This window comes from Cupressus sempervirens, chromosome 3 (assembly GCF_028749045.1).
Source record: "Cupressus sempervirens isolate cs-2001-9-10 chromosome 3, ASM2874904v1, whole genome shotgun sequence".
Classification (NCBI taxonomy): domain Eukaryota; kingdom Viridiplantae; phylum Streptophyta; class Pinopsida; order Cupressales; family Cupressaceae; genus Cupressus; species Cupressus sempervirens.
Genome location: NC_143120.1, coordinates 557,745,268 through 557,770,264, shown reverse-complemented (window position 1 = coordinate 557,770,264; position 24,997 = coordinate 557,745,268). Strand labels below are relative to the sequence as shown.

General features: G+C 31.8%; 1 protein-coding gene across 2 annotated transcripts in view; it reads left to right on the top strand.

Moving 5' to 3' along the window:
- Positions 1 to 8,639: 8,639 nt before the first annotated feature.
- LOC149567641 (uncharacterized) overlaps positions 8,640 to 24,997 on the top strand; it is a 68,699-nt gene continuing 52,341 nt past the window's right edge. For both annotated transcript variants that reach the window (XM_089820895.1, XM_089820894.1), the window contains exons 1-2: positions 8,640 to 8,797; positions 22,524 to 22,677. In XM_089820895.1, coding sequence (XP_089677021.1) covers positions 22,526 to 22,677 — 152 coding nt within the window. In that variant the 5' untranslated portion in view covers positions 8,640 to 8,797; positions 22,524 to 22,525. The remainder of the gene's footprint in view (positions 8,798 to 22,523; positions 22,678 to 24,997) is intronic.

The window sequence follows — 24,997 nt, the reverse complement described above, 5'->3', positions numbered from 1 at the left end:
AGTCCGGGTGTCTAAACCTGAATCTGGATCTGAGTAGTGATGAACTTTGAGTCAACAGGCTCCTGAATCTGCATTGAACCTTAACATGAAAGTCTAATTCTGAGAACATAGATTTATGTTTGGAAAATCAGACTACACATCTGTACTAATAAGTTGAGCTCTGAACTTTAATTTTGTAGACTAAAGATTTAACTTGAACTTGAAGTTGAAGTTGAAGTTGAAACCTTTGGTTCAAGTTTGAGTTCAACTTAATACGGGTATGTTGCAGCTTGGAATATATTGACAATTCAGTCTTCAACAAACCCGATCTTGAATATGAAGTAGAATTTGAGGTTATGAATTTAATGGTTCAAATTCAACATATCTTTACAACTCTATCTTCTTCACAAGTCATAGCTCATAAACTATTATTAGCAATTAAAAACCAACCAAAATTTACTTTAGGGAGTTGACTTGAAAGTTTAGAATGTTGGTACTAAAAGCAGGGTAACACAAATGTAGCTTTATTAAAGGAAATTCAACCCGTTGTTACAAAATAATTATTGCATATTTTGTTATTACCATTGTGACATCATTTGGCTACCATGAGTTGTAAACACATACCTCTTTAAATGAAAATAACACCGCTTAAAGTAATTTCATTTATCACATTTTCCTTCCTTTATTACAATATGTAAGTGTTGATCATTATTCTAATCAGTTTCTTATGATGCACCATTCTTGCTGAAAATGTCATTGATTGCAATAGTTAGAATGAATTTTTTATATACCTTATTGTTTCCATGGACATAGTCTTATAGATGCCCATTGTTAAATGCTGATGTAATTGATCAATGTTTATCAATTGCATATCTTAGGTTCTCTTTGCTACTATTTTCACCTGCTTTGGTATATCTCAACTATAACCTTTCCTTATTCTATTTGAAATATTCAGTATAGCTTTCAATGGCATTTGTAGTTTTATATGCATTTATTCATTCTCGCAATACTTATGACTATAATATTTTAGTACCTCTTCATGTTATTAAAATTTCAATAATAGCTCCTCCTATAGCATTATGCTAAGACAATCTCTTTGTGTAGCAGGTTGTAATGCATATACGAATACGATAAGTTCCTGTAGAATTGTTCTTATAGAAATATAAATATCATGTAGCAATATAAAATTCATGTAGTAATTTTAATTGACCTGAAAGGTTTCATAACAAATTGTCATGTCCCTTCAACAACCATTATTCTACAGCTCCATTAATTTAGCTTGAAGGTCTCATACCTATAGTGTATGCATGCCCCCTCTACAACCTCCTTAATCAATATTTGCCTCTATGTCAGTTGGAAAGTTTCACACCTATATGTGTGTGTGTGTCCCTTCAACAACCTACTTGGTCTTCATACTTGAATATGCACATGAAGCAAAAAACATTTAGTATAAAACCAATTTTCTATTTCCTTCTTTCCTTCATGTGTATGTTTGATGTATGTTGCTTTTGTTCAACCAAAATAGATAACATTGATTGATATGTCTTTGTTTCCTAAGCTCAGTCATTTCATGTGACTGACGTCATTCTTGTTTTCTATATAGGTTGCAACAAGGATGCGAGAACCCAGGTACTTCATCAAATTCAAAATGGTTGCCTCCCTACCAGGCAATGACGAAACCATTGATATCTTTCAATGTTTTTTGCTCTTTGTTGAATGATCAATGTACATTGCTCATATGTAGATTTTGTACTTTCTTGAGAATGTATTGAAAATAATCTAAAGTTGAAATAGAACTTGTTTGTTTTTGAATAATTACCACAACTCGTATGGAACAAACAATATGTACTTTTCTTTAATGAAATACAAATATCTTTTGTACATGTATTCTTTTCTTGTTTTTTTGCAAACTTTAGACCTTTTGAATATTTTGAAATTAATAATCTTCAAAACCATTTAATAACTCAACTCAACATGCAACCATGATTTGATAATCTGTTTACTTAACCGACAATGATATATGAATTCAAGATGAACTTATTTTCACATTGAATTTTGTTGAACTAATTTTGCATAAATGGCTTGCCTTTTTTGTATGGTAATTGTAGGAGAGATTTTTTACTTTGTAGATGTGTTGTTTTGGCCATTTACTAATTTGAATTTTTGTTGATAATAGTGTGATGGTTCTATCTGAAGTTGATATACACGATTCTGCTTAGATAGATGACACAATTGTTCTTTGTCATTTGACTTTACCCATATTGTTTATGAGCTAATCACCTTTAGAATGAATTAAAGATGTTATAGTGGCCATATTAAAAGACAATAAATTAATAGCAATCAAGGTTCTTTAACTTTTTCATATTCCCTTTGTTATGTAAGCCATTTCTTTATTTCTTAAGACTTAGTAAGCTTGGTAAATTATCTCCTACATTAAATTTGAAATTGAAAAACGAGTAATTCAATTTTTAGAAGCATTAAAGAAAATGAACCTTTGTTATGGGGGAGGAGGTATGTAAATCTTCATCATTCCCAATTATTCTTGTTTGAGAGTAGATTTGTAGATAGTAAAATGTAGTATTTGTCAAATTGTAGTGCTCATAATAGGTATATTAAGTATCGATTATGATTTTATTAGTGTGAATAATGTAGATATTGTTGGTTGTACCTTTCCTTGCTATTTTGAGAGCATTTGTAGACAAGCCTCTTCTTTTTCCATATAATGTTGTATGGATTATTTTTCATTTTGGAATGGCAATTAAAAGAGAATGGTGATTTTATCCATAGCCCTTGTATATTTTTTACTAGAGATACTATAATAAAGGTGAGGCCTTGGCGATCGACATTATTAATATCAATTGTTGCCTTCTTGAGTGTGAAGCCTTATAATTTGTTTATAGTGATAGCCCATGTCATTCATAGAGGATTTTTCCTACAATTCTCTCATGTTATAGGTTGTATTGGTATTATTTTTGGGATTTTTTCAACCCATGGTGGACCATTATAGTTGTCAAATGTTATAGTATATATGTTGGTAATTATGGTAGTTCTGATAATGTGTAGTAGACAATATCTTTGAGTTCTCTAAGTGACCCATTTACAAGGCTAGCCTAGATCCATATGTTTGTCATTAACATTACATGTTGCGATTTTCTTAGTAATACTTTTTGGGGTAGTTTCTCAGCATTCAATATTACCTAATGTGCATTGTGTTTTTACTGCAAGGATTAGTGCAACAGGTGCCTTTAGTTGTTGCAACCTTTTTTTAGTGTGTATTTACAAGTTCATTTGTTGGGAATAAGTGAATGGATGGGTCAAGATCTTCTTGTTTAGTTTTTGATAGGTTCGTGTTTGTTTCCTGTCATTAATAATTCCCAATCTAGTTGTTTTGGTTCTTCATTGCACATATTTTGTAAGGTTTCTCAAAATTGTACTTGCATTTGATTACCACCTTTTTGTCTATATATATTTTTGCAATGTTATAACTATATTAAATTTGTGCCACAATTTTTTGCAATTGTATGATATGCATACATATGTTTGTCCATCATAGGCGGTAGTTGTGCGAAGTCGCCTACAAGTATGATACTAATGTCCTTGAAGCAAAGATATATTGATTTTGGGGTATTGCTTCATGGAGTCTACGATCAATTCAATTTATATAAGCATCTCTGCCCCAATGAAGCTCATCTCATAAAAACCTTATATGTGAAAATGAAGCTAGGACAAGGCAATATATTTTTAGAAAAATCAAATGAAAGATGGAAAAATGATTAAAAGATAACTTAAGTTCCTAAGAAGAAAATACTGTAATTTAAGTAAAAAGAAATAAAACATACAAAATAATAGAAATATACACTAAGCAAGCATGATATGACAACCTGAATGAAATAGGTGAAAAATAAGCGAGGACAAGGTATTTATAGATTTTTGAAAAATTAAAAGGATAGAAATATGATGAAAAAAATTCACTGAAGAGATAATACTATAAATTAAGTAGAAATAAATAAAGCACATAAAATAATAGAAACATATAATGAATGAGCTTGTTATGACAACATACATAAAGATTTAATATGACAAAATGAAAAGATGAAAAGAAATTTTGAAAAAATCAAATGAAAGATGAAAACACGTTCATATGAAGATAATAACAAATTACATTAAATAGATAATTAGATGGAACACTTTCTAATTTTAAAAATAGATTAGTTTTTTGACAACATAATTATATATTTTTAAAATTTATTTAATAAATATTTTATGAGGAAATTTGTGAATTTATTCATTGAAAAATAGATAAAATTCACATATATCTATTTATTAAGATAATCTATGACTAATTGTAAATTATTGTCACATTTAGAAACTATTCTATAAATTGAAAATATTGTTTAAAACTAAAAACTAATTAACTTTTATGTTTAAAAATATTCTAAATCAATTTATACTTTATAATAAAGTCATAAGATAATAAACTATTATATTATATCATAATAAAAATATGAAATGTCAACCTTATAAAATCTAATATATTTTAAGATTGTAATATGACTAGAAATTGAAGAATGTGTAATATTTGATAAATATGTAGATAATAATGAATAATAATAAATTTGATAAATGATCTTTAAAATTCTTCATAAGAAATAAGATTAGTTTAAAAATATAAATTGACATTTTTTAAAAAATAAAATAAAATTAAAGTACATGTATTTTATAATTTAGTTCTACTTAGTCTATTAAAATTGATAAATTATTAAATATTTTAGCCGATAGGCTATTTGTGGGAACTTTGCTCCTAGAAATTAAATTTTTGACGAAAAATTTGCAAGTTGGTCGGGAAAGTTGTCAGTTTGGCTAGAAAATTGAAAATCCTTCCTGTTAATTATTTATCAACCATTTTAAAAATCTCCCTCCACTTTTAACTTTTGTTTTGATATTTATTAGTTTTATCTCCACTTCTAAATATTGTTTTTCTTTTTCTATTTATTAGTTGTGATCTATTCATTTAACTTTTGATTTTTAAAATTGATTTAGATTTTAGTTTTTAAATTATTTTAATATTAGTTTAATTTTTTCTTCAATTTTTTTAAAAATTTCTATAATTTATTTAGACATATTATATTTTTGTATTTCTCTTATTAATTTTTCATAATGGATTTTTTGATGGTTTTTTAAAATGATATTTGATAAATTTATTTTAATAAAAAATATTTATTAATCTATTCAAAAGATTTTAGTAAATATTATGTTATTTAAATTAAGAATTATTAATAATCTAATTTGTTCACATAAGATTATATTTTAAATGTTCACTTTTAACTATTGTTTTTCTTTTCTTGTTTATTTAAAAAATAGTTACTTGCTCCACATTATATTATGTTTAGATTATGTTGTTATATATTAAACTTTTGATTTTTTAAATTGATTTAGATTTTAGAAATATAATTTATAATTAAAAGAATTAGAAATATAATTTATAATTCTTACTCAACAATAGTACCTAAATACAATAATAACAATAATTAAAAATTTAAAACAATATTTAAAATTTTTAGAAGACATCTTTTATCTTAATATGGTAAAAAAATATAACTATAAAAAGTAAAATCAAATATGACTAGAAGTTGCATGCTTTTGTACATGCAACGCTAAGCTGATTGTCAAATTATTGATAGAAAAATAATGATAAATAAAACACATATTTACATTCAATCTTGTGAAGGAAGACAAAAAAAATTTTTGACGGAGGTTCAACTTTTTTTGCCTAGCCTCTTTGGTTAAGAACCAAGGACTAAGGGGTATCCATTCTGCCAAATTTTGTTGAGGCATGATCTTGACCTCATCCCTTTTAGATGTCAGGGGCCTTACACTCAGCAAGACTTGATCCCTAGTGGGCTCTTTGTGACAATAATTTTTTTGAGAAAAATATGTTATATAAATCTAAAAAAAATAGTTGAGCCAGAGTAAGGACACAAAACTTAAAAGTCCATGAGATAAGTGAAATTTGTTTTTCCTTCTTCCCTCTTAAAAAGAGACTTTTTTTTTACATGAGGCAATCTTTAACATCTGTTTATAATCATATAATCTGAAGGCATACTGCAGAAAAATAATTAATACAAAATTCTATATAAAAAATATATATTTTAAATTTTAAATATCTATTATCTAATCAAAGACTCATTCCAACAATAAAATCTTATCATTATATAAGTTGAAAATAACTATTTTTCATTATAAATACTATAATGAAATCTTATCATTATATAAGTTGGAAATAACTATTTTCATTACAAATACTATAAGTAAGATGAAACCAAACACATAATATTTGATAAACTCTTGATTATGCACTCATACTATTAATCCATAAAAAGAAATATCTTTCAAATCCTTTCATTTATAGAAGTTTTTAATTTTCTTGTCAACACATCTATTGAAATTATATAGCTTTTTATTAATTTTATTGAAAGATATAATTTAACTAATATTTATTGTAATTAATAAATACAAACATTTTCTATTTATACTATTAAAAAATAAAAAAATAGAAGAATTTTTTATTTTATATATTTTTAATCATAAAAAACCTAATTTATAAATTTTAATTACTTTTAAATAATTTTATTATTTTATATAACATATATTCAAAGTAAGAGATCACATTCATGGATATCATAAAATAATATTATTATTACAGATTAACAAAAAAATGTAATGAAGAAATCAAAAGACATGTTATATATATATATGTATATATATATATATATATATATGTATATATATATATATATATATATATATATGTATATATATATATATATATATATATATATACATTATATATATTATAAATGTATATATATAATGTATATATACATACATTATATATATACATGTATACATATGTATATATATACGTGTATATATATACATGTATATATACATGTTTATATATATATATATACACACGTAACATGTATATATATAATGTATATATATACATGTATATATATACATGTACATACATGTACATGTATGTATACATGTACATGTACATGTATGTATACATGTACATGTACATGTATGTACATGTATATATATACATGTACATGTATGTATATATACATATATATACATGTACATGTATATATGTACATGTACATGTATACATACATGTACATGTACGTACATGTACATGTATATATATATACACATGTACATATATACATGTATATATACACATGTATATATACATTATACACATGTATATATACATTATATACATGTATACATATATATATATATATATATCAAAAATAGATAATAATAAAAATATAATTAAGATGGAAAGTTTTGTAGATGAATTTCATTTTATTTTTTTACTTCAGATTGGAGACTTAAATTATTTGTAAATTTGGAGCATTGTAATTTCATTTGAGCATAAAAAATAGTATAACACGAGGACTCGCACCCCTTCCTAAACCTCAAAGTACCCATCCTCGAGATGTCCCTGCACTGGGTGCTTGAGTACCCAAGTACCTCAACCTCCACTATTCCGCAACCATGTTGCCGTTGGGATGGGTAATTGAATGTCTATTTGATTTTTGATTTTTGAATGTTACAATTGGGTATGTAATATCTTACTATGTTCAATGTTCAATAGTTTTAGCTCATGTTGCAATTTTGCTATGTTCTACTAAAACATCATTTCATAACTAGCATTTCAAGTTATACGTGTATACCATACAACACCTCTCCCTACCTTGTCCTCCCCTTGCCGCCATCCCCTTGCCATCCCCTAGTTGTCTAAAAAATGAGGCCCATTTTCCTTGTGGCCCGAAAACTCATTCCGACATCCCCTCATCCTGATGTACCCTAGAATTGGGGTAACACTAATAAAAAGTGAAATTTCACAACGCAACAGTGAAAATTTTGATTTCAAATATAATTATTTGTAGTTATATTATAATTTTCAAGATTGAAAGAACTGCTAGTAATTCTTTGGGGGAACCCAAATCTTAAGTGGGAGAGGAGAATATCATAGAACACAATTTTAGAGTTCTAACATTCCCAAAACCTTATGCACCATGTTGCAGCAAACCAAAGCTTTTGTAGCAGACAAACATGTTTAGAAAATCATACACACACACTTAAGCACTTTGGATAAAAAATTGTGCCTACCCAAAACATCAAAAACTACAGATCCACACATCGTCTCGACCTCCAAAATCTATGATCTAATATATACAAACATTCAAGCAAAATTATAAACAATAAGGAATATGGAATATATGCTAGATGTATATTTTAAATAAACAAATGCATGATAACTACTTATCAAAAAAAAGTATAATGCCCCAAACAACTATGGATCTGATATCAAAATCTTGAATGTAAAGGAAAATAGAGTTAGTAGTGAAAACTGAGACTTACATTAAACTCGACCTTTCATTGTAAAACTTAAAAAAAATGCAATCTAGAAAGACTGCGTATAGGGGAGGAATAATTAAGATGTGATATGATAAATCTAAAAGACATAGAAAGGGAAAAACATTTCTATAATTTATGTGGTGAAACAAATAAAAAGAAATATGGAAAAAAAACAATTCAATTGTTGGAATAAATTTTAAGGGTTCCAGTAACAAATTATAAAATCCAGCCTATCCCCTTAAATAAAAGCCAAGATAGCCAAGATAGACGGGTGTATGGTTGGGAGTCAAGGTTGAAGGGAGCGTAAACCTTAGTCCTGCAGAGAAGAGGTAAAGGGAAGAGGCGGTCAGCGAAGCGAGGCGAGCAGTTGATTGCATTGCAGGTAGCTTGCCTTTCCTTCTGCTATCTGTGAGTGTTGTTCGATACATGAAATAACGAATTCTCAAAGTTATAGTGTCCAACTCCTGGAGGGTCTCTCATCTTATGACCTGATCACCTACCCTCAGTTTGCGTTCCTCTCCATGTTGGTTATATTGCATGTTTGAGTACACCGTGTGGAACTTGAAGATAATACACAGTTGAATTTTCATATAAATTGGTAGCCCCTAAATATTTTGCCACATGTAAGCAGGCGCTTAGCTGTCTGTATATTATAGCTATGATAAATTAGGGCATTTCGCATAGTTTTGCAAACTGTACCTTCGCCGAGTGAAACATTCACATTATGTTTGGAGGTTTTCTCTGTCTGGCTTGGTACTTATCGTCTGGAAAGTTCACTATTATGCCAAGCACGAAGTGCACAAATTAATAAGAGTGCTTGTTCTAGTTATCGTACTCTACTCTGTCCAAACCTGTCCCTACACGTTTCTTCTGCATGTGCACAACACATCTATGTCCTCGTCTATTTCCCCAAACCATCTGTTATCCGAATCGTTGGTATAGTTTGAACTACATGTTCCATCAAATTAGATAGGAGTATATTGAGTAATTGTGTTAAACACGTGCTCCATTATATTTTATTTCATTTTTTTACAAATGAGTTGAAATGGAGTGCGATGTCAACCTTGCGATGATCAAAGATGAAATTACAAAGGTTCTTATAGGAAAAATTAGCTTCTTGTTCTAAACATTCTTGTGTTTGAGGGTAAATTCTGTGCAAACATACTAGATAATTGCGATAGGGGTACACATGAACAAGATCTTTATAAACAGACAGGCTTTAATGAATGGGGAACCTGAATCTGAAAACATTTTGGAACTCAACCGCAAACAGATCTTTGTTTAATGCAGATGGAAATTATCATAGGTACAAGATTGGCCTCAGACAAAGACAACACGAATTAGTTCTAAGTCAAAGACAAGTGATACAGTAGGCAACACAAATTAGTTCTTAAGATTGCTTTAAGTTAAAAAAAAATAAAAATCTTTGGTTAACGTGGACTTACCAAAAGATTGTCTCCAACCAGTTATACACAAATAATAGGAATAACGAAACATGTAAGGGCAGTGATGCAAAAAATATGTACACTTTGGTCCCCAAGTTTATTGAAAGACGACCAATGAATATATCACCCCTTTTAAACCATCATATGCCATCATTAAGTAATACTAACAAGCTGCAGTATGCACATTCAACATAAAAATTTACGCAATATATAATTTGATTAACACAATCCATATATATACAATTTGTATCAAATTGACAAAATGTGTGATTAAAATACTAGAGAATCGCTACAAGCTACTCAACAACATCTCGAGTTCTTCCAATTTTTTAAAACACACCACGAACATCGTATGTGAGTTGAAAGTAAAATTCAATATGGCATGGTTGCAGCTGAACAAATTTTGAAACAAACCCAAGAAAGCTAAACAATATAAAAACCCTAAAGTGACTTTTGAGGGGAAGCAATGAGCACATGGCCCTTTAAAAATTGGCCTAACTGCTTGAGTGGCTGCTGCATTGGAATTCACAGCTACACTTTTAAAACAAACCCAAGAAAGCTAAACAGTATAAAAACCCTAAAGTGACTTTTGAGGGGAAGCAGTGAGCACATGGCCCTTTAAAAATTGGCCTAACTGCTTGAGTGGCTGCTGCATTGGAATTGGCAGCTACACTGCATCCTATTCCTCTAAATTTTTTATTAATGCCAAAGTCATTTAAAACATAGGTGCCCTAATTAATGTTGCCTTTTCCATTACTTCCCAAAGGTGACAAAAATCATCACTTTCAACTATCTAAGTACCCTTTATTGGTGATTGTAGTTGCACAAGATAGTATCAACACCTGTGATGGTTGCATCAGCATTCTAGCTGTGATATTTGTTAGGATTAGAGAGACAGAAATAACAATTACATGCAAATTTATCCAATAAAAGAAAATAATAAAGCATAGAGAAGAGAACACAAGCCGCAAAGATTTAACTTGGTTCACCCAATCCTTGGGCTACATCCACCATCAGTGAGTCCAATATTCTTATTATCTAGTGATTACAACCTGATTACAATCTGCAATCTCTAACAGCTCAATATCGATGCAAGAAGCTATCATACATTTTGAAAGCCCTAACCCTAAGCCATTTTATACAAGAATTTTGCTGCTTACAAATTAGGGCTAGAATAATTACAACATGTCGGCCCTTGGAAAAATGGCTCCAATTTTTTTTTTCTTGGAGGCTACGCCCCCAAGCCCCCAACAGTCGTGGGCTTCACCCCCGGATGTATTTGGGGTTGCGGCTCCCAAACCCCCAGTTGGAGCTTGGTTTGGTCTTGAACCCTGGCAAGGATACATGGTAGGTATATAGTACTTTCCAGATCAGTCACCACAAGCTAAAAATATTGGCTATCTATTCTCTACTGCTGTCAACTCTAATCTTTCCTTATGATGAGGTATACTATGACTGCAAAGAGTCTTCAATGATGAACGATTATCTATATGAAGAGTCATGCCTCTTGTTAAGAATCTCCGAAGACTATGAAGAGTCTTCAGCATCAGCATACAAAAGGTGACTCTTTGTAACTGCCGTCAGTTTGTGTGCCACAGTAGTCAAGTATCAAAGTGTCTTGCATTCTTGTATGTCGGCAATCAACATTGAAGAGCCTTATTCTTGCATAACTTTTGGAAATCAAAGAATCTTTTGTAACTGTTGGTGTATGTGGCTGTGCAGTCAGTCAAATCTTTGAAGTGTCACCATTTTCAGAACTAGAGAGACATCTTGTAGCATTGGGTTTGGTATCACATTGATATACATTCTTTTGTTACGTTTTGTGTGCGGATTGCAAGTGTTGATGCTGTAGCCTTTGGTGTTTTAATATTGTTGTGAATATTATCAGTTCAAAGGTATCAGAGTCTTAAGTGTGTAGCATTCAGATTGCAGATTCATTATTGTTTAGTATATGTCCTGTATTTGTGATTAAGTGTTCATGATTTGAAAAAGTAAAAAGTTTAGTTTCAGTCTAAAAGGATTGTAATATTCAGATTCCTTCATTATTCAATAAACTGATATTTCTTGGTGTGGTTGGGTTTTTTCGTCGAGGAGGGTTTTCCCAGGGTATCTCTGGTTTTCTTGTGTTTTTGAGATATCTTCTCCGTCTTATGCTACTCTGGTGTAAAATTGAACACCCATTTCATTGCAAATCAAAACATTATCATTTTCTGGATTTACCATCATCACATTACTTAAGACAACTTTGAAGTTCATAACCTTGGTCATCAGCTTACCATCAACTCATGTCACTAGGCATTATATAACTAAAGTATGAATATTAACCCTAGGTTCAAAACACCAGTAACCATTATGAAGCCCAAAATAATGATAAAATCACAAAGTGGACATCTAACATGCCAATGCAATGTGCCAACACAGTAACAGTCTAATCACTTCAAAGATCTTTTCGAAGAAGTTTAACATAAGTATCCCCTACAATGCTAAATAATACCTCTTTTGACATTAATATTATGCTAGTGATCACAATGGAAACTTAATGACGACAAGACTTATTTCAAATGCAACATAAATGAAGCATTAATTGAGTCCAAACTAAAAACAACCATATTGTGATTGAAAATGTGATCATTGTGTGTAAAAAGATGACACTGCAAGAAATTGATTAATGATGACAATACATATTTTTTTGGATCAGTAATAATATTGAATTTTATTTATATTTGAAAATTGAGATGTACAGAAATATATTTACTTCAGAAGCTTGGCCTGCAACTATACACCAACAGCGGCATTACTCAAACCACCACCCCTTTGTTGACCAAAACCAGACTGCAATCAGACATGTCAAAAAAGAACCACCAGCAATAAGCAGACAAAAGCCACCATGCTGCCTCCCATGCCACTCTTGGATGAAACACCAAAGATCAACATCCCCATTGGCAAAATTACATCCAAAAAGGACCCCCACTATTAGAAAGATCAAAATTGGGCTCAAGCCCAGGCCAGAGACAAGTACAAACTACCCAGGCCCATCGATGCCCACTCCTACCTTAGCGTGCTTTGTGGCCATTGCCTTCTCTGCCCTTTGATACCATTTCTTCTTTTTTGTTGCCGCATTATCCACAACGACCAGAGCCTAGCTCATTGAGAATTCCTGTTGGTAGAGGGAAAGCTTTAGAGCTTCCTACTTGAACAACTCCTACATTTTGTGTTCATTCTTATGCATAACAATGGGCAAGTGGGTTATAGGAATCAACTTGTAAATATTTGCTACACTTGGATTTTCCATGCCCTCATGGACAATCCCCACATCTGGAATGACCCATTCGAAAATGGTTTCCAACCCGAAATTGGTTCCTCCTCCAAAATGATCAAAAACCAAGCATCAAAACCAACACTAGAGGGGCCTAGATTGCCCTTGGAGTCACTATCAAAATATATTTTTATCCATCCCTCTAGTGGACTTAATGATGATTTTATATTGCTCAAATCAAAATTCTGAAGTTTGGGATCGCTGCAAATGTAATGGCACTGTCTGTGTTTTTATGTGTTCTCCAAATGGAGCGATCTCTCTTGCATTTATATTGAGGATGAGGCAAGGAGGGACATGTCCCTTCATGGGATATGTCTATTCATTATTATTATTAATATAATGACATGTATATAATATCTTTGAATCATTATTATCTTATAATGAAATATATATAATATCTTTAAATCATTATTATATTATATCTCATATAATAATTTTTTTATGTATATATACATATAAACATTTTATTATGTGAGATATAATATATATATCTAAAATACAACTAGGAGAGATTGATATAATAATGATTCAAAGATATATATATATATATATATATATATATATATGTATATCTTCAGGTTAGTCTCATGGGATTTATCTAACTGAAGCTATAAAAACATCAACACTCCCTCTTAGCTAGGGAGGATAAACACAAGATATGATATTACCTCAGTGTAATATCAAGAATGACATGTTTAAGAATATCCTTGATCAAAGTATATTCACCATTAGATATCATCTCATGATATCAAGAGTAATTGCTTCAGAATATCAAGTTGCATGATATTCACCAAGTACGCTTGGTAATTAGCCTCAGAATATCAAGTCACATGATATTCCCCAAATAGGAAAATACTCAAATGTTCATAAGATTTGTGTACACGTATCCTCAATAATACTTAACATAGTAGCATTATATTCATGGTCTGTTTTAGGAAATTAATTCACCATGCAAGATATAATCTATCATGATCTTCTTAGACATCATAATAGAAGGTTAGATTATTGTAAGATCGTCATCTTACTATAGTATCAACATAGTTATGTTTTAACTCACATGACATCCACCATGCCTTCGCACAGAAGGTGGAACCAAGGAATTTCACAAAGAAGAACTCATTAAGTAGATATCAATCTGTTGATCTTTTTGTCCAAGATTGCTTATGATAAATTGTCTGACTCCCTCTGAATCTGATATCAATCTTCTGAGCTCCTTGTCTAAAATTACCTTTGATGAAGTGTCAGACTCCCTTTGAATCTGATAGTACATATAGAAACAAAGAGAACAAGGCAAATTGCTCTTGTAGTACATATAAAAATACAAATAAGATGCTGACCACAAAATGATAAGGACAATACTGAAGATATAATAATAAAAAATACTTATCTCATTATTTTGGAGCAAATATCTAATGACATCCTTCATGATGTGAGTCCTTCCTACATGTATGTGAAAGTCATATTTGTAGTTTTTTCTAGCATCTGCTTACTACCATTTTGCACATGACTCAAAGTCATATTTATATCTTAAGCTTTATAAGTTATGACTTTTCAGATATAAGAAGTCATAACCCTGCACCAACTTATGTCAATTCTTGCAATAAACAAATTCTTCTCAACATTGTTATTATGAATCATTCTCCAAACTTCAGACAACACTTTCAATCTCCAAACTCTCCATGGTATTCTTATCCCTTACCATGTCTTGTTCCTACGCAGTTGGAGACTGGTCAATTGTATTTTCTAACTCTCCCTGCTGCATCGGATGCTTATGCAGTATAATATTCAAATGAATGGTTAACTTCTGCCCTTCTCTATATTAACATTTTCTCCTTATAACTAATTCTCCATGGTAGTTTGATAACCTGTGAAAATGTTTATTCAATAGTACTGCTGATCTGTAACCCTCTGTTGGGTGCATGAGAGATGATTGTACGAAGTATGGAAGACGGGTGTCTTCCTCTGCAGAACAGATGCTTTGAACTGTATCCTCTTGTTTGATTATAATCCTCTGCCGTAAGGTACACCCAGAGGGTGAAGGTTTATAATTTTCAATAGCTATTTGCTCTAGAAGTTCACTGTTCGATTTGATGCATCAACAGCCTAAGAAGAAATTAATTCCTTCTCTTGTCTTTCATTAATACTCATAATCTCTCCCTTTATTTTGTTTTCCTTAAACTTCATGTATTTTCCTATATATATTCATTCCTCTATTATTCCCCCTTTTCACTGCTACCTAAATATTGAGTGCTTGTCTTTGTAGAACTGATATTCCTCTATCAGGGGTAAATGTTTGTAATCTTTGCTCATCCTCCTTTCATATTCATATTAAAATATTGATACCTCTGTCATAACCTCTCTATCATCACTGTCTTTGTATGTTTCTCCACACATCATCACTGTGAAAAGCTATAGTTACATCTACGAAGTATTTTATTATTTTATTCTAGCCCCAGGGGCCATTATCATTTCTTTCCTTCTTTAGGCAATCTGGGCCATTCTCTGATGAAGTCCAGTGACTATTTAAGGACAGTCCTTAATTCCTTTTCTATTCCTCTCGGTCAGTCATTGTTTACTGTGATTTTTTATTCAGTTCAGTTTTTGTATTCTTCCCCATTCGATATCTGCTATCTGAATATTCCTCCCAAAATTTACTCTTCAGATCTACCGTCTAGTTTGTAATACTAAAATGAAATAAGTAGGCTCTGATAGTTAAGTTTGGGATCGCTGCAAATATAATGGCACTGCCTGTGTTTTTAGGTGTTTTCCGAATGCAGCGATCTCACTTGCATTTATATTGAGGATGAGGCAAGGAGAGACATGTCCCTTAATGGGATATGTCTATTCATTATTATTAATTAATATAATTTAATGACAAATGATTATGTAACTCTCTCTCTCTCTCTATATATATATATATATATCTTTGTATCATTATTATATTAATTTCTCTTAATAGTATTATATATTATATATCTCACATAATATATATATATCTTCAGCTTAGTCTCATGGGATTTATCTGACTGAAGCTATAAAAACATCAACAAAAATGACATCATTATGTTCACACAATTTGGTGCGTTGAAAAGAGAGCAAAGCAAGGAATGCCTGAAATCTAACAATATTTTGTTGGATCATAAGATTGTTCTTTGTTGTTAATTCTGTAACTTTGATCTCATACGGATCTGATTGTACAGATCATACAGATCTAAATATGCATGGAATGCCTTACTAATAAAGGCCTATATATAATTGTCCCTTCTTTAGGTATGATCAGCGTCTCCTTTGGGGTAATGTTATTTGAGAATAAATTTGATTACTCTTAGTTTAATCACTAACAAATTCTATTCCTCCTTGGATGCCAATTAGAAGAAACAATTCAGGGCCAACCTAGATAGGGACATGCCCTTTGGTTGTAATATTTATGTAGGGTATGTTTGTAGATAAAGGACACATGAATAATATATGGTCTGCTCCTTTAGCGATTCTGCCCTATCCAATTTATTGCAGAGATAAAACATTTTTAGAATAGTATTTATACTATCAGGAACACCACAAGTCTGAATTATAGAAGATCATCTTCAGCAAGTAATATAAAGGTATTATCTCAGTCTGATTTATAGCAGAATTTGCAAAAACTTTACATGGTATCAGAGCTCTGGTAGTTGAACCTAGGCTCTGCAAATTGACAATCAGATTTAAATATCTAGCAACATCCTTCTTAGCACAATCAGACCCAAAGATAGGCTTGATGGAAAGGAAAACATAGTTGCTTGGAAGTTCAGAATTATGATGATTCTTGAAGACAATAATGTCAAATAGTTTGTTGATAAAGAATCCAAGCAACCTAATGCTGATCCTTATAAAACTGTCTGGAGTAAAGGAAACAAGAAAGCCATGCAAATCATATTAGATGGAGTAAAAAATGATATAGTACCCATGCTCATGAAACATCAGACAATATTTCATTTGATGAATGCATTATTAAATGCATATGAGGTTAACAATGCAACTAGAACCTTTGCACTAAAAAGGCAACTAAATCATATACAAATAAAGAAGGGAGAATCTATAAACTCATACTTCTTAGGGATGGCTAGTTTAAGAGACGAACTTGCAAGTATAGGGACCATAATTGAAGACAAGGAACTAACACTTATGGCTATAGATGAGTTACTAGATTCATGGGAAACATTCTCTTAAGGAGTAAGTGTTAGAGACAATCTTCCAGACTTTAATAGACTTAAAGGAGATTGCCTGCAAGAAGCATCTAGGAAACTTAAGAAAGGAGGAAAATTGAAAATTGAAGATGAACTTCATGTTCTTAACACAAATTCCTATAAAGGTTAGAAGAAGCACTTCAAGAAGAAGGGAAAATCAAAGAAATGACAAACTTAAGAAAGATTTATCCAAAATAAAATGCTTCAAATGTGAAAAATTTAGACATTATAGATCTAATTGCCCTGAGAATACAAAGCAGCAAGTAAACTGTACAAATGTTACTAGGAAAGAACAAAACCATGACCTTGAGAATCATGTATTGTATTCTGCACTATCAAATGAAGTATCAAGCAAAGCATGGGTAATTGATAGTGGATCATCTTGACACATTACAGGATACAAAGAAGTACTAGATTCAATATTAGAAGAAGTTGATGGCGAACTTACCATTGGTGATAATTCCTCTCATTCAATCAAAGGAATTGAGAATTACACCTTGAAATTGAAGTCGGGTATTTCTCTACATCTCAAAAGAGTACTCTATGTACCAAGAATAAAGAGGAATTTAATTTCTATAACAACACTTGAAGATGATGGACATAGTGTTGTATTCATGGACGGTAAAGTAATGACCTGGTTTAAGAACTCTTCATTCAAGAAATCAAAGTTGATTAGTCAAAGAAAGGGATTCTTGTATGAATTAAATACAAAATCTATTCAACCTTTACAAGCCTTAATTCGTGAAGCTGTTGATATGAACGAAATATGGCATAGAAGGTTAGGACATTTAAATTTTAAAGCCTTATCAACTATGGAGAAGATGGTAACTGATTTACCTAAGTTGAATAAAGATCATTCAAGCATATGCAAAGGATGCGCTTTGGGTAAGAACACCAAAAGTCCATTTCATGATAGCACTAAAAAAACTAACAATGTTTTGGAACTAGTCCACTCAGATTAATGTGGACCTATGTCTGTTCCTTCCCTTGGAGGATTTTGGTACTATATGCTTTTTATAGATGACTTCTCTAGGAAAACTTGGATCTACTTCTTAAAATGTAAAGAATCAGAAGAAATCCTTAAGAGATTTCAAGAATTTAAAACTTTAACTGAAAACTTATCAGGACACAAAATTAAAACTCTTAGGACTAATAATGGAGGGGAATATACTTCAAACTTGTTTAAAGAGTTTTGTAAAGAAGCAAGAATTAAGAGGGAGTATACTGTTCCTTATAACTTACAGCAAAACGGGGTAGCAGAAAGGAAGAATAGAACAATTATAAAAGCAACAAGAGCTATGATATTTGATCAAAATTTAGAATGTTATCTTTGGGCATAAGCCTCTTGTACTGCTGTCTATATTCAAAACAGAACTCCTTACTCCCACTTTAGAGATAAAACTCCTGAAGAAGACTTTACCTTAAACTTAATATAAGTCATCTTAGGATATTTGGGTGCCTAGTATATATACATGTTCCGTAAGAAAAGAGAACTAAGTTAGAACCCTCCAGGAGGAAAGGTATTTTTGTCAGGTATAGTGAAACATCTAAAGCATATAGGATTTTCATACATGGTTAGGAAAACATTGAACTTAGTAGGGATGTAATATTTGAAGAAGATTTAGCATTCAAAAGAGCCCTAAGTTCTGAAGATCCCTCTCCCTTATCTAGTTCTAAAGAAAATCATGAATCTGAGTTTTAGATGGAGAACATTGAAGAAATTGAAGATGAAATTCAAAATCTTAATCTTGAGGAAACTCAAGATCCTAAGAAAAGACCACTTTGGGCTATTAAGATTGTGGAGGAAGCACAAGACTTTGTTGCACCATCTGGAACCTTTAGAGAAAGCAAAAGATTCAGAAGGTTTTCTAGTTATGCAACAAACATGAGTGATTTATCTAAATTAGAACCAACCAATGTTTTAGATGCTATTAAACACACAACTTGGAGACATGCTATGACGGAAGAGTGTCAATCCATTATGAAGAATGATGTTTGGGAAATTGTTCTAAGACCTTAAGGAAAATCCGTTGCTTCTTCCAAATGGATATTTAAAATAAAGCATCCTGTTGATGGTAGCATTGAAAAATATAAAGCCAAATTCGTTGTTAGAGGGTTCTCTCAGAAAGAGGGAATTGATTACGAAGAAACCTTTGCTCCTATTGCCAGATACACCTCTGTAAGAGCAGTCCTAGCTATTGCAGCATCGAAGGGATGGAAAGTACACCAGATGGATGTAAAAGCAACATTTCTGAATGGAAAGATTATAGAAGAGGTATAACCCTAAAGTCTTTGTTTGCAGCTCAAGAAAGCTCTCTATGTGCTTAAATAGGCTCCAAGGGCTTGGTATGAAAGAATTGATAAGTATCTCTCCAGTTTAGGATTCTCCAAGAATGAAGCTGATCCAAATCTCTATTATAAAAAAAGATAAAGATGATATGATAATTTTGATACTATATGTTGATGATTTACTAATAATAGGTGATGATCATCTTATAGATCATTGCAAAAAAGATCTAATTAAAGAATTTGAAATGAAAGATTTAGGACTCCTTCATTACTTCCTAGGACTAGAAGTATGGCATAATTTTGATAGCATCATACTTAATCAAGGAAAGTATACATTAGACATCTTGAAGAGATTTGGAATGTGGAACTACAGACCTATGTCTTCTCCAATGGAGACTAATACACAAACTTAAGGAAGCAGCTGCAGAATCACTCTCCATAGATTCTACTCTTTACAGACAGATGATTGGGTCTCTTATGTACTTGGTAAATACAAGACCTGATATTTGCTATGTTGTTAATGCCTTAAGTCAGTTTATGTGTGAGGCAAAGGAGATTCGCCTAGTTGTAGTCTAACACATCATGAGATACTTGCGAGGCACTCTTAATCTTGGGCTCAAGTATGAGAAAGTTGACTTGGACTTACATGGGTACACAGACTCAGATTGGGCTAGAAGTGTTATTGATAGGAAAAGCACTTTAGGATGTTGTTTCAGTTTAGGCTCAGTGATGATATCTTGGATATGTAGAAAGCAAGCATCGGTAGCACAGAGCTCCACAGAAGCTGAATAAATTGCCGCAACAATGGCCTCTCGGGAAGCAGTTTGGCTCAGAAAGTAACTTGTGGGATTATCTGGTCAACCCATGAATCCTACTATTAGTCATTGTAATAATCAAAGTTCCATCAAGCTTCCTGTGAATCTAGTTTTTCATGACAGGTCCAAGCATATTGAAATTCCTTACCATTATGTAAGAGATATGGTAGATAGGAATACTATAAAATTAGAATACATTTACACTGCAGATCAGACAAAAAATATTCTTACTAAACCTCTTTCTCGAGGGAAGATAGATCACTTCAGGAAAAGACTTGGTATGGTTGAATTGTAATACATTTGTATTCTTTAATTATTAATAATTTTGAATTAAAATTATTATTATCAGACTATTGACTGTTATGGGCTCCATCATTTGTATTCATAATGAATATTTGTATAAAAGACATTATGAGAGATGACGATCTCTTAGATAATGTGTTGAATAGTAGAGAACTACTGTTAGATTTAGATGAGTTTAAGATCATATTGTGATGTAGACATTTCTATGTCTATGAGTCACAACTTGGATAAATGAAGAATTTAATCATTCTCCGGATTTTATCTTGTGTTCTAGTAGATCTTAACTCAGGATCATGTTGTGATATAGGACTGCCAGTACTTATGAGTCACAACTTGGATAAATGAAAAATTTAATAATTCTCTAGATTTTATCCTGTATATTGTATTCTTTGTAATAATGTTATCACTGGTATAAGTGATAAGTCATATTACAGGTATAGTAATATGACATAGTATCATGTGTTCGATGATACCGCATGCTTAGAATATTCAAATAGATATAGAGTATCAATCTATGTTTATTCATCTTAATTGATGATGCTAGATATGTTATCTCTCAGTATGATTATCAAGTTAAGAGGGAGTGTTAATTCTATAACTTCGATCTCATACTGATCTGATTGTACAGATTATACAAACCTAAATATGCATGGAATGCCTTACTAATAAAGGCCTATATACGGCGTCTCCATAGGGGTAATGGTATTTGAGAATAAGCTTGACTAATCGTAGTTAGTTTAATCACTAACAAATTCTATTCCTCCTTGGATGCGGATTAGAAGAAACAATTTAGGGCCGACCTAGATAGGGACATGTCCCTTCTAGGGACATGCCCTTTGGTTGTAATATTTATATAGGGTATGTTTGTGGATAAAGGACACATGAATAATATATGGTCTGCTCCTTTAGCAATTCTGCCCTATTCGAATTATTGCAGAGATAAAACATTTTCAGAATAGTATTTATACTATTGGGAGCACTTCAGACAAGTCTGAATTATAGAAGATCATCTTGGGCAAGCAATATAAAGGTATTATCTCAGTCTGATTTATAGCAGAATTTGCAGAAACTTTACATTTGTAACCCACTTCCCAAGATCTAGTTATTCTTGCTTGGCCACAAGATGACACTAAGATGTTTCAAATGGAATTGGCTGTATAATGATAATCACTAGATAGAAACAAGAACAACTAAAATGTGTGCAACATTGTCAGGAAAGTATTGCATCGTACTTCATTTTAAATATTTGGAGGGGGCACATTCAATTAAGATAAGATTGTACTGTTAGATTTGCATTTTGCAGATTGCATTCTGTGTCTAATCTCTCAATGTAGTTTTCTTATTGTTTGTTTTGACATTTTCATTCTTCACGTGAAATTGCTTGCATGGGATTTGGGTGGCCTATATTCTATTCCATATGCAATTTTTGATGAAGAATATCCACTAATTTGTAAGGATTAAATTAATTCATTGAGGTTTTTTGATTTGCATTAGATTCTTGTAGAATCCTTAAATTTTGAAAGAGGCACTTAATTCATCTATCTGTACGACATCAAAAAGTAGGAGGAGCAAAATAAATAAATATTTACAAGGAAATCTGTTTCACATTCTTTTTAATTGTTAAGGTAAGTATAAAGTTGTCAATATGCATTGCTGCAGATTAATTGGTACTAGAAAAGTTATATCTATATGGGACTGAAAGAGATTTCTTTTGCAGTCATGAAGGTGAGGGCATCAGTGAAGAAGTTGTGTGAGTTTTGCAGATCTGTTAGACGCCGTGGTAAGGTTTATATTTTGTGCTCTTCCAATCCTAAACACAAGCAGCGACAAGGGATGTCAACTCTGGCATATGAAGGTCTTCCACCTCCTCCGTAAGTACCGTATACTCTTACTGCAAGTAGGATACTCTTAAGAGTGCAATTTTTCTTTTACTGGCTTGTTCATATAGGATTCAACTAGTGGTCTCTCACATCTTTGTATAAACTTTAGAAATAGCTTCTATAGTTATTAACATTATGTTTTTCAGTCTTCAGAGTGTTGAATTTATCCTCATTTTCTTGAAATTTGTTGGAACATTTTATGCTGGAGATCAGGCACATCTACTGAAATCTAGTATTGACTTTTTCATTCTCATTATTTTTTTGATAAATGAGTGAAGTAGGACCTTCACCCTTAAACTTCTTAAAATATAATTACGTTGTCTTTATACAAAAAGCCTGATGAAATGTTCCTTTTTTTGGGACATTGAAAATAAAATGACAACTTAATAAAGTCTATAAATGGCTTATTTGGAGCTTAATGAAAATTAATCAAGTCATTTTAATTTATAAAAAGGGGATTTAAATAGGGACAAAAAGAAAGGAAATGGAGTGACAGGCAGTTGTAAAATGAAGGATCACAAGGATGCTCTTTTAAAGAACATAGAGAAGCTAATTTGGGCTAAGCTGGGTTTTATGCTTGGTTTCTCTTATAGAATTCTGAGAAGCTGTGGCTTTCATCAAATTTGAGGACTGAAACCCTAGAGCTTGGAGGCATTGGACGGAAACCCATTATCTGTTGGAGTTATCACTCAAGTATCTCACTTTGTGCTTCAAATTCATAAATCTAGTTATCCATTCTGACTATAAGTTCTGTCGCTACAATTGGATATTTTGTCCGGGTATCATTTTTTGAAGATTGAAGGTTGAAATTGACTTTGGTACATGTCTGTTGGAAGCTTGATGGTGATAAGCGACTGGCTAACTGTGTATGTGTGTTAACTTTGATGAGAATGGTCTTAGTGGTTATGGGGTTCTTCATTGCAGGAAATGAATGTTGATTTCAAGAATGGTATCATATACATCAAAGACTACTAGCTAACTTGGGATCGTGTATTGCGGAGACTTCAAAGATTCATTGACTGGGTGGCATTTCACTGGAATGCCTGAATTGGAGGGTCGTAGGTCTTATTATTCATTACCAAACATTTTGATGGGTTTCATTCAATGTAGCGGGTTTCATTAAATTGACTATTCTCTTGCTGTCAAGCTGTGTAAGAATTTGGATTTCAAGATTACAGAAATTTCCTGTGTTGTTGATTAATGAAAGAATATACTGGTCAACTGCTTACATTGCGGCTGTATGTACCTGGATTGTTGAAGACAGTGCTTGGAAGCTTAGACAGTTCCTTTGTTAATTTTGCAATAGAAGCTGAAAATAAAATTGAACATGTTGTTTCCTATTTAATAAATGCATATGATTATGAATGCCATTGCAAGTATCATATGATGTAAACTACCCAAACAAGGTTTCCGTTGCAATTCAGAAAGCCATAAGGTCATCTGTTTGTAGTTACAAATTGACAAAAATAAGAAAGCAAAATAGATTAGTGTCAAACAATGGTAGCTCGTTACAGTGGTAGCAGATTTAAAAATGACATCAGATAACTGTTTGGTCAAAGTGTTTGTGAGCTATGTTTTAAACTCAGTTGGGAATCTCAAACAGAGAAAGTTGTTGTCATCACCCTGATCAAATTAGAGGGGTATTTTACAATTGTAGAACAATCATCTTCTGTTTCACTATAGAGTACCCTAGCTCCTATAGTGATCACCTTGAGTTGAGACAAGTGGTTGAGGCATTCAGATGGAGAGATAATGTTTTTGGTTACTACTTGTATGCTGGAAATCACGAGAATCTTAGCACCCCGAGGACCTTGTGAAGAAGACATAATGAAGGAGTTAGTTCCGCTAATCATTAATAGCTTCCAACATCTTGGGGACATCAGAAGTCATCATTTCTTTAGAAGTGTTTCCATAATAAAAACATTTGCAAATCAGATTGAGTAATCTTATGCTTGATTTGGGATTGCATGATTTATTAAATGCCATGTTTCAACATTCCTTAGTCACAGTCAGAAAAGAACATAATGCCAATGTTGTTGCAGCCATGCAAACTACTATGGTTATGTCAATTGATGAAAGTGATGCTCATTTTCAGCCCCTTCAAAACCTGCTTGTGAGTATGTCAGCAAAGTGCTCAAGCAATGTTAGTGGGAAATTGAGAAGTTCAAAAAACAATAGGCTGAAGAAGAGTTAATTTCAGTAGGATTACATATTGCAGGATACCAGAGCTGGAACCAAATGATGTCAGAAGACATGCACACTTGAACATAGTTGTGGAATTATTTAGGAAGAAGATATATTGCAGCCAAGT